This window comes from Babylonia areolata, chromosome 2 (genome assembly GCF_041734735.1).
Source record: "Babylonia areolata isolate BAREFJ2019XMU chromosome 2, ASM4173473v1, whole genome shotgun sequence".
In the NCBI taxonomy this organism is placed as follows: Eukaryota; Metazoa; Mollusca; class Gastropoda; order Neogastropoda; family Buccinidae; genus Babylonia; species Babylonia areolata.
In genome coordinates, this window is record NC_134877.1 from 27,345,053 (window position 1) to 27,357,139 (window position 12,087).

The 12,087-nt window shown below is 42.8% G+C and overlaps 1 protein-coding gene across 1 annotated transcript in view; it reads left to right on the forward strand.

The window, feature by feature from the left end:
• Nucleotides 1-12,087, forward strand: part of LOC143299932 (uncharacterized) — a 197,074-nt gene that overhangs the window by 179,846 nt on the left and 5,141 nt on the right. The window contains 5 exon segments of the mRNA XM_076613478.1: nt 1,634-1,870; nt 3,706-3,894; nt 5,983-6,189; nt 7,640-7,881; nt 9,140-9,222. Coding sequence (XP_076469593.1) covers nt 1,634-1,870; nt 3,706-3,894; nt 5,983-6,189; nt 7,640-7,881; nt 9,140-9,222 — 958 coding nt within the window.

Below are 12,087 nucleotides of genomic sequence, written 5' to 3' on the forward strand. Positions count from 1 at the left end.
CGACGATATTTTCTCCCCCTCCACTAGACCTTGGGTGGTGGTCTGGACGCTAGTCATTCGGATGAGACGATAAACCGAGGTCCCGTGTGCAGCACGCACTTAGCGCACGTAAAAGAATCCACGGCAACAAAAGGGTTGTTCCTGGCAAAATTCTGTAGAAAAAATCCACGTCTATAGGAAAAACAAATAAAACTGCACGCAGGAAAAAATACAAAAAAATGGGTGGCGCTGTAGTATAGCGACTCGCTCTCCTTGGGAGAGCAGCCCGAATTTCACACAGAGAAATCTGTTGTGATAAAAACAAATACAAATACAAATACAATGAATGGTCACCTTTCAGTGACATGGGTCCTCTACCACGCCTGTGCATAAAAGCGAGCTTGGCGGTGAAAGGGTTAACAAAACGTTATGATAATTTTCTTTTCAGCAAGACGTGGTGATAACCCTTTTTTTTTTCTTTTTTTTTTATAAACAAAACATGATGATAACCTTTTTTAACTCACTCGCTGCCATTGTCCGCATATGCGGACATCGTCGGAGTAAGCGTTGGATGCCAATGTCCGCATATGCGGACTTGGATTTTAAAAAGTCGTGCTGTTGGAGTGACGCGTCGGATGCGAAAATCAAAAGCAGATGTGATATCTTACGTCACCTCTGGTCAGCTTTTCATTCACACACGCTGCGTGTGTGTCGCAATAAGCTCAACCGCACTTGATAACAAAGCGTGCCCCCTGTCAGCTTTGTAAGTTGTTTGACAAGATGGCGTCACGGCGAAGTGTTCGACACGGTCGGAGAGGTGAAATGTTACTCAGCGTCGAAGATGCTTTGGAAATGATCCAAACTGAAGGCTCTGATGTCGAAGGAGATAATGTTGATTCTTCGGACAGTTAATTTGAACCAGATCCCGATGAACTAGAAAAAGATTCGGCCACTGAAGAGAATGTTTACAATGGAGAGGAAAGTGAGGAACATGTGCCAGCAGATGAGACAGACACAGACGACGAAACCACTGAGGAAATGGACGATTTTGCAAGTGTTTTCACCAGTGATTGGACTGACAATTTTTCCTTTTTCCCTCTTGCACATCCCTTCACTGGCATACCAGGTTTGTCAGCTGACTGGCCAGTCAACACCCAGCCGATTGAGTTTTTTTCTTTGTTCTTTGATTTTCATTATGTAGAGACAATATTTTTTCTTGTATGAGTGAATTTCAACTTTCTTCACCACCTGTTCATACTTCATTGCATGCACTAGGTCTTCAGTTCCTCAAATAGTGTTAGAATGTGATGTGGAACATGTTGGTGTACCTTTCTGATGGGTGCAAAAATGCTAAAAAATACACTAAATATGGATATATATGGAACAACATTCCTTGCATACATATACTAAATATCAATTGTCTGGGTGTTTATTTGGTTTTTTTACAATTTTTTCCCCATCCTATACAAACCCTGGGTTTTCAGGGATTGGCAAGGGCAAAAACTCTTGGCATGGAGTGAGTTAAACAAACCATAATAATAACTTCTACAAGACATGGTGATAGGTTGGTTGGTTTTTTTTTTAAACAAAACATGATGATAACCTAAACGCGATGATAACATTCCTTTCAACACGACTTGGTGATGTTTGACAGAGAGGAGGCGGGGGTGGGGGGGACCCCCAGCTCCAGACGCGGCTCAACGTGTTCTGCCAGCAGCTGCAGCACGTCGGCAAACGCCTGCAGACCTTGACCCTGAAGCAGCGTGACCTCAATGTCAGCCTGTCGGAGAGCGACAGCGGCCAGACGGAGGGCAGCAAGCGGCAGAGGGCCCTGGAGGAGCTGATGAAGGAGCTCACCTTCCTGCAGCAGAAAATGGCGTCTGGGCAACTGGTAGGTTGTGTGTTTGTGGGTTTTTTTGTTTTGTTTTTGGTAGCGTGGTCTCTTTTTATTGGTAGTTTTCTCTCTCTTAATGATGAATCATTTCTTAATCGATTTCCTGTTGGTTTGCTGATGGCTTGATTTTGTCGACTTTTCTGTTCATTTCTGATGACTGGTTTTATTGATTTTTGTTGTTCATTACTGATGACTGATTATATTGACTTTTATGTTCATTGCTGATGACTGATTTTAAAAAAATTTTCTGTTCATTGTTGATTTTTCCTGATTTTATTGACTTCTTGTTCATTTCTGATCACTGATTAAAAAAAAACAAAACTTTTTTGTTCATTTCTGACTGCTGATTTTATTGATTTCTGTTCATTTCTGGTGACTGATTTTATTTACTTTTTCTTTTCTTTTCTGATTTTTACTGATTTTATTGACTTTATGTTCGTTTCTGATCTTTGATTTTATTGACATTTTTGTTATATTTCTGATCACTGATTATATTGACTTTAAAGTCATATCTGATTACTGATTTTATTGACCATGTGTTCATTTCTGATTACTGATTTTATCGTGTTTCTGTTAATTTCTAATCACTCATTTTATGTACTTTATGTTCATTTCTGATCACTCATTTTATTGACTGTCTGTTCCTTTCTGATAACTGATTTTATCTGCTTTCTGTGACCAGGAATTACTTAATGTAAGAATAAAAAAATTTTTGTCTTCACATAGACATTTTTCTTAATATTTGTCTGAATATGTGTAAATAAATGTTGAAATATGTATTTTTCTTGGACATTTTTCTGCATCTTTTCTTTATGTGTAAACAATTCTTTTTTTTTTCTTTTCCTTGCAAACGAATCCAGGAAAGCACAAAGAGTTTGAAACAGATTAAATTCAGAATGTTATTTAACCACAGTAGGGCCTTTGGTCTAATTCTGTTGTCTGCCCTGTGACTGAGACGAAACTGGGTCAGACACCATTGTTGTCATGCTCTTGTTCACATGAACCAGTCACCATGAAAATAACTCTCCTGCTCACGAGCACAGGAACACACACTGCATTTACTGCTCGCAGTAGAGAGTGGAAAGGTCAGTTAAGATATTCTCAGCTCATAACGTCATTATGGAAATTAGGTGGCATTCCAAAAATTCAAAACTATCTAAGGCTTCGATCGGGACCGGAAAGGTCAGTTAAGATATTCTCAGCTCATAACGTCATTATGGAAATTAGGTGGCATTCCAAAAATTCAAAACTATCTAAGGCTTCGATCGGGACCGGAAAGGTCAGTTAAGATATTCTCAGCTCATAACATCATTATGGAAATTAGGCGGCATTCCAAAATTTCAAACCTAAGGCTCCGATCGGGACCGGAAAGGTCAGTTAAGATATTCTCAGCTCATAACGTCATATGGAAATTAGGTGGCATTCCAAAAATTCAAACCTAAGGCTCCGATCGGGACCAGAAAGGTCAGTTAAGATATTCTCAGCTCATAACGTCATTATGGAAATTAGGCTGCATTCCAAAAATTCAAAACTGTCTGAGGCTCCGATCGGGACCAGAAAGATCAGTTAAGATATTCTCAGCTCATAACATCATTATGGAAATTAGGCGGCATTCCAAAAATTCAGAACTGTCTGAGACTCCGATCGGGACCCTTCGTCTGAAACAGTTGTGAACAGTAGGGTCTCGATCGGGGGCCTTGCGTCTGGAGTGAGTTAACTGTTATGTTTGTGTGTGTGAATAGATTTTAAAGTGTTTATTTCCTTAGACTTTTTTTAATGGTTGTGTGTGTGCGCGTGCGTGCGTGTGTGTGTGTGTGTGTGTGCGTTGGCAGGAGGAGGGTGACAACAGTGTGAGGACCCTGACCCAGGAGGTGGAGGAGCTGCAGAGCACGGTGCACCAGCTGCAGTCGGAGAAACAGGAGCTGCGCCGCCAGCTGTCCCTGCTGGAGGACGAGGATAACCGCCGCACCCCCCGCACCCCTCGTAGCGCCAGGAGCGTCCACCTCTCCACTGGACACCAGGTGTGTGGGACAGTCTGTTGGTGTGGTGTTGATCCATCGTTCGTCTGTTCTGTAACAGTGATACTGGACAGATAGGACAGTCTGTTGGTGTGGTGTTGATCCATTTTACGTCTGTTCTCTAACAGTGATACTGGACAGATAGGACAGTCTGTTGGTGTGGTGTTGATCCATTGTTCGTCTGTTCTCTAACAGTGATACTGGACAGATAGGACAGTCTGTTGGTGTGGTGTTGATCCATTGTACGTCTGTTCTCCAACAGTGATACTGGACAGATAGGACAGTCTGTTGGTGTGGTGTTGATCCATTGTTCGTCTGTTCTCTAACAGTGATACTGGACAGATAGGACAGTCTGTTGGTGTGGTGTTGATCCATTGTACGTCTGTTCTCTAATAGTGATACTGGACAAACAGGACAGTCTGTTGTGTTCACTGATTGTACGTCTGTTCACTAATAGTGATACTGGACAAACAGGACAGTCTGTTGTGGTGTTCACTGATTGTACGTCTGTTCACTAATATGTTGTGATACTGGACAAACAGGACAGTCTGTCATGTCCCACTGGGACCCGTCACAACAGCCGAGGAGGCAGCAGCTGTTCCCTGCTGTCTGGGCTGGAACTTGATTATGGTGGAGAGAGTCTTGCGCAAGTTACAACATCCCCACTCTCTCAGCCAAGAGGTTCTTAGGACAGTCGGCGTGGGGGTGGTCGCTGGAGGCCACCTTGTCCCGAGGGCTGCAGCACTTGATGAAATGTGTAAGAGAGAGGAGCGGTGGGAGAATTTGGTGTTGGACTTCTGATGCGTTGTTCGCCAGTGATCTGGGTCGGCACAGTGTTGTGTCCGCGGGACAGGCACTTAACTCCAGTTTTTCCCTCGCTCCACCCAGGTGTGAATTGGAACCTGACATCAGGTGGAGAGACTTGAGCCCCTTATTCCTTTGCTGAATCTAGACACAGTGGATGTGAAATAGCTGCCCAGTGGCCATAAAAGGCTAGAGCCCCATCTTCCTATGCTGAATATAGACCGTGGATGTGACATTGCTTCCCAGTGGCCATAAAAGGCTTGAGCCCCATCTTCCAATGCTGAATCTAGACACAGTGGATGTGAAATTGCTGCCCACTGGCCGTAAAAGATTTAAGCCCCATCTTCCTATGCTGAATATAGACACAGTGGATGTGAAATTGCTGCCCAGTGGCCGTAAAAGATTTAAGCCCCATCTTCCTATACTGAATTTAGACACAGTGGATGTGACATTGCTTCCCAATGGCCATAAAAGGCTTGAGCCCCATCTTCCAATGCTGAATCTAGACACAGTGGATGTGAAATTGCTGCCCAGTGGCCGTAAAAGATTTAAGCCCCATCTTCCTATGCTGAATTTAGACACAGTGGATGTGATTTAAGCCCCATCTTCCTATGCTGAATGTAGACACAGTGGATGTGAAATTGCTGCCCAGTGGCCGTAAAAGATTTAAGCCCCATCTTCCTATGCTGAATTTAGACACAGTGGATGTGACATTGCTTCCCAATGGCCATAAAAGGCTTGAGCCCATCTTCCTGTGCTGAATCTAGACACAGTGGATGTGACATTGCTGCCCAATGGCCATAAAAGGCTGTGGGACCTTCAACCTTTTTTTTTTTCCCACACATACTGTGCTGTGACCTGCTGGAGCAGACTCTGACAGGCGGGAATCGAAAGTAGCTGTGGGTTTGTAACCTTTGTAAAAACTGAGTGATGGAATTGAATTTGCTGACTGAGATCTCAGATTTCTGGTGTGTTTGGCGTTTTTCTGAACCCTTTCTTTGCTAATAAAAGGCATTGTAACTGTTTCAAGTCTGTGCATTTCTGTAGACATTTGGGAGGGTGTGGGTGGGTGGGGGTGGGGGTTGATCAGTGTCTAGTTATGTTTATGTGCATGTGTAAACATTTTCAAAAACAAGTGTCAGGATGATGTTCAGCAATGCAGGGAAAATAGAAGAATTGGTTGTAAACAGTGTTTGTATGATGTGTGTAAAAAAACCAAACTAATGCGTATAATGCTCCAGTGCCATCAGTGGTTCCAAGAAAAAAACTTGTGGCCTTGCCTTGCAGGGAACCATGCCTCAGTATGTGTCGGACGTCGGTGCATCCGATGATGAGGTGATGTTCGAGCGCACAGTGTGGGCCAGCGAGCGGCTCAAGCTGCAGATGGCGCTGGACTCTGCCGAGCACGAGATTGACCACCTGAAGAAAGAGCTGAGGTCATTCCGTGGACACTTCAACTCTGAGGGCTTCATGGTGGAAGCTGATCGAGATAAGGTAATGATGTTTTGGATTCAGCTTTATAGTGCGTGCTATGATGGAGATGTGGAGATGATTTAGGTGCAGAATTGTAGTCAGTGCTATGATGGAGATATGGAGATGATTTAGGTACAGAATTGTAGTCAGTGCTATGATGGAGATATGGAGATGATTTAGGTACAGAATTGTAGTCAGTGCTATGATGGAGATGATTTAGGTGTAGAATTGTAGTCAATGCTATGATGGAGATATGGAGATGATTTAGGTGCAGAATTGTTGTCAGTGCTATGATGGAGATGATTTGGATGCAGAATTGTAGTCAGTGCTATGATGGAGATATGGAGATGATTTGAATGCAGAATTGTAGTCCGTGCTATGATGGAGATATGGAGATGATTTGGATGCAGAATTGTAGTCAGTGCTATGATTGAGATAAGGTAATGATTTGGATGCAAAACTGAAGTCAGTGCTATGATTGAGATAAGGTAATGATTTGGATGCAGAACTGAAGTCAGTGCTATGATTGAGATAAGGTAATGATTTGGATGCAGAATTGGAGTCAGTGTTATGATTGAGATAAGGTAATGATTTGGATGCAGAACTGTAGTCAGTGCTATGATTGAGATAAGGTAATGATTTGGATGCAAAACTGAAGTCAGTGCTATGATTGAGATAAGGTAGTGATTTGGATGCAGAATTGGAGTCAGTGCTATGATTGAGATAAGGTAATGATTTGGATGCAGAACTGAAGTCAGTGCTGTGATTGAGATAAGGTAATGATTTGGATGCAGAATTGGAGTCAGTGTTATGATTGAGATAAGGTAATGATTTGGATGCAGAACTGTAGTCAGTGTTATGATTGAGATAAGGTAATAATTTGGATGCAAAACTGAAGTCAGTGCTATGATTGAGATAAGGTAGTGATTTGGATGCAGAATTGGAGTCAGTGCTATGATTGAGATAAGGTAATGATTCGGATGCAGAACTGAAGTCAGTGCTGTGATTGAGATAAGGTAATGATTTGGATGCAGAACTGTAGTCAGTGCTATGATTGAGATAAGGTAATGATTTGGATGCAAAACTGAAGTCAGTGCTATGATTGAGATAAGGTAGTGATTTGGATGCAGAATTGGAGTCAGTGCTATGATTGAGATAAGGTAATGATTTGGATGCAGAACTGAAGTCAGTGCTGTGATTGAGATAAGGTAATGATTTGGATGCAGAACTGAAGTCAGTGCTATGATTGAGATAGGTAATGATTTGGATGCAGAACTGAAGTCAGTGCTATGATTGAGATAAGGTAATGATTTGGATGCAGAACTGTAGTCGGCTCTCTTCACATGACACGTCCAATCCATTTCCACCACCTTCTCATAACGATGGTCTCCCGTGTACCCTTGACTGCACAGGGCGAGTTCATCAAAGTTGACATAAAAGTGGGTTTTTTTCTCCAACCACCTGTGTGCAGATGCAGCGTCTGTATGGCAAGTACCTCCGGGCAGAGAGTTTCCGCAAGGCGCTGGTGTACCAGAAGAAGTACCTGCTGCTGTTGCTGGGGGGCTACCAGGACTCGGAGCAGGAGACCCTGGCCATCATCGCCACCATGGGAGGACAGCCCTCATCCACCTTGGACTTGGCTCTCAGGCGACGCCACCGTCGCTTGTACACCATCTTCCGCAGTGCAGCCCGCATGGTGGTGGCCATTTTCAGGTAACGTTTCTGCTGCACGGTTTCAGTTTCTGTTTGAAGGATGTCTCAGAGCGTACGGATTGGTCTTTTGTCATAAACTCTATACCACAGCTGCTGTGGGGGAAAAACCTGGAGAACTACACAGTGCATACTCTGCGTGTGTGTGTGTTTGTGAGTGTGAGCATGTCATAATAGATAAGAGTTTTATACTGTTCTTTTTCCTTTTTTTTCTTTTTTTTTCTTTTTCAAATGCATGTTGTTGTTTTTCTTTCAAGTTGTTATCATTACTTTTGATGTTATTCTTGATGTCTGTCTAAGCAGGCACAAGAATTTCCCTTGTGACAGATTGATGAAGTGATATTGTATTGTGTGCATTGCTAATGAGTTATTATCTAGTCATTCTGTGAAGTCATTTAGCAGACTTTTCTGTGTTTTCTTTCTTTACTTTGTCTTTTCTCTTTGAGGGATATTAGACATGCATGTGTACGTTATGTACAGACAGGTTTTAATAGAAGCAGGGCATGACTGTTTAGGATGCTCAATTCTTTTTGGAGAGGGAATCTTTCTGCAAGAATGACAACATTGCTTTGAGAGATAATTACGTTATCAGCTACTTCAGATTTCGAAGTAGTAATCATAAGCTGGAAATAGAAACAGGGAGACACAAAGGCATACCACGAGAGTTACGACTTTGTAAGGTTTGTAACATGTCTGTGATTGGGGATGAGTTTCATTTTATAATGGAATGTTTCATTTTATAATGGAATGTCCCACTTATGATCAGTTACGAAATAGATATGTTCCTAAAAAATATTTGTCTCCAAAATCGGTTTTTAATTTTTGTAATATGCTGAAAGGAGGCAAAAAAGTCATTTTAGCTGTAAGTAAGATGATTAGATTTGCAAATGTTGTCTAGCTATACTTTTGGAGTTAAAAGACATTTGTGTTTTCTCAACTTTAATGTGACATTGTTGCGTATTTGGAAATGTTTGTTCTGGGCATGAAAAGATTATTTTGCAGTAATCCTCCATACTCCAGTAGGAGTGAAAGGATAATTAAAACTTGAAACTTGTGTGTGGGAGGTGGGGCTGGGGGACAGGAGGGTGTTTAAAGGGGGATATACAGAGAAAGGATAAAGTAGAACAGTGGAATCTACAACCTAACATGTATGTGTGTGTCCACATGTGCAGTTCATTGTTGCTTGTTACACAGTCATTCTGAAAAGTGATTCAGCAATCTGCTGTATAACGCTAAAGAAGCTGTTTATGTTTGTGAACAGGATGAAGTACCTAGTCAGAAAGTGGAAGAGAGCCATGCGAGTTGGGTCACCAGTGGTCAGCGGTCAAGTCAGCCGGCACTATGGTGTGTTCCACTTCGCTTTCCTTTTCTTTTTCGTTTTTTTTTTTTTTCTTTCTTTTTTGCTGTACATTGTAGATTGAGTATTTTTATGTTCTTCTTCTTCTTTCCGTTACACGACCAACATCGACTTGCCGATGACTCTGTCATGGTTCATGCATGCTGGGTATTTTTGTGTCTCCATAACCCATTGAACACTGACATGGGTTACAGGATCTTTAACATGCGTATTTGATCTTCTGCATGCATATACACACGAAGGGGATTCAGGCACTAGCAGGCCTGCACATATGTTGACCTGGGAGATTGGAAAAATCTCCACCCTTTACCTACCAGGCGCCATTACCAAGATTCGAACCCAGGACCCTCAGATTGAAAATCCAGTGCTTTAACTACTCTGCTATGCTGTCATAACTATTATTGCGGGTATAAAAACAGTACATTGATGCATATAGGAACATTGGAACATGCTTTTAGACACTTGAAAAACAATGAGCAAAGCAAAGAGAACAGAAAGTCTGTAAATATTACAGAAAAACACTAACAACAGTTTCTCTACCGACAGAATGGTACATCATGGAAAGGATTTCATCTGATGAACTACAAAATACATAAATGCCTCACAGTTTGAATCAGTACAGCAACAATAGAAGTGTACACAACTGTGTCAGTTGAACTGGCAGATTTTGTACGTTGGCAGGTATTTATGGTGAGAGCTGGTGGGTGCCTTCAGCGTCAGTCAGAGTACAAGTATTGGTTTTGTGTTCCTGTCATGCTTATTGTTAATTTAGGATACAGTAGGTCACCATCTTTAATGACTGTTCATTTAATTACACATACTTAACTGTGACCCAACTAGTGCAGACTCCGGCAGGGGTCTGACATTCCTGTCCTGTGCAAACTACTATCCGCCTATATGGAGAAAATGAAAGTAACTACGGCCAATAACCTCCAGGAAGTAGGTAACCTCCCCTTTGTCCCGCTGGCTAGCGCTCTCTTTTTCCGGCAGCCGTCATGACTCCTGTTCCTGTGCTCTTCATACGGCTAAGTTTTTTCATATTTTCTGTCTGTCTGTCGATTCTCTGGCATTCTTGTTTTTTGTCAAATTATGTCTCCAACCAGGTCACATAATTATATAGCTCGATTGGGCTGACACTCTGGGCCCTCTACTCCTGGCCCTCTCAACAACACCAACCCGCCGCCTCCTCCACTGTTGTGGGTGGAGTAGAATTTTGGCAGAATTTATCCCAGCCAGGAAAGTCCTGTGATTATTGCTGGTACTGTGCACCTTTTTTGTGTGGAATGTCTGAGATGGCATCATTCTTTTTTTTTTTCTCCAAAGTTTAATTGAAGTACTATCATCCAAAAGTGGTTTTTTAACTGTTCAGCCTGTTGCCACATTCACAGATTTTTTTCTAATGTTTCTCACTCTCCTTCATAAAACATCTGATTGTTGAAAAAAAAAAAGAAAAAAAAAACTCCTCTGATAACTTTAAACTGCCAGCTTTATTGTTGCATTATTAGTCACCAGTTTTGGGGGTACAGTGGTATTTCAAAGAACTGATAGTGTTTGAAGTCAACAAATGTGTTTGTAAAATAACTTTGGAATGTAACAGATTTGTGCAGAAATGGGACCCATAAGTAGGCTAGTATTCCACTGAGGTTTATTGTATCACATGGACTTTTATTGTTCTGCCTATATTACTTTGATGTGGAATTGTCAATATTCAGAGTATTGTTGTGATTTGGCTTCATAATGTACAAATTATATTTGTATATGTAAACCTTTTGCCTGAAAAAAAACTCTCATCTCTCATCTCATCTATCCCTTGACCCGTGGGTGGGTCGTTGGGGCACCATGGATGACTGCCTGGTCAGCTCGCGCCACCTGCCTCGGTCCCCAGCGGCCCTTTGAGTTGTGGCAAATGGCAGGCCCGTCCACTCTTTGATGTTGTCCCCCCACCGCTTTCTCTGTCTGCCTCTCTTCCTCCTTCCTTGTACGGTACCCTGCAGGATGGTCTTGGCTAGGCCGTCTGATCGTGTGACGTGTCCATACCAGCGGAGCTTGCGTTCCTTCACTGTGGTTAGCAGGTCTTTGAATGGGCCAATGGCGTTTTGGACTCTTCAAAAAAAACAACAACAAAAGAGGAAAAAATGAACTGGTACTGATGAGGAACTGTGAAGTGGGTAATGCCACACAACATTGCTTGGGGTGAGTCACGTCAAGGTCTTCAGTGTCAGCCTGTTCATGAGGGACTGTCGTTGAAAGAACATGGTGGTGGTCTCTACTCCAGGGGTGGAGGTGTGGGGGGGGAACGCTCACTCTGGCTCTGTGACTATACACTTACTGTCATCAGTTGGGGGCATAGTAGGTGGTGTCCTAAGTATGGTACGCACATACTCATTCACTCAACACACACAGACACACCCACGCATCAATGTAAAAAAAGTCCCAAATTGTGTGGCCTTTCATGCTCTGCTCTCATGGTGACCTCAGTTTTGATACCCCTCCACTGCCACGCTTTGGGTGAGTCTTGTCAAGGTCTTCAGTGTCGGTGGATTCGTGGGGGACTGTTGTTGGATGGGTGTGGTGTCGGTCTCCACACGCTCACTCAGTGTGGCTCCGCGACAAACCCATTATTGTCGTCTGTAGGGGGCGTAGTAGGTTGTGTCCTAAGTATGTTAAATCAGAACAGGCACTACTGAACTCCACTGAAGTGACTCAGCAGCTGTGCAGGGTCTCCACTGATGTGTGGCCTCCTGGCAACCTAACACCGATCATTCTTTGTGGACTGCCGATGCTGGGACTGTAACAGACGAACCCAGGCGTGGCTGTGTATGATTGAGCTGCTTGGGAATAACGCCACTGAA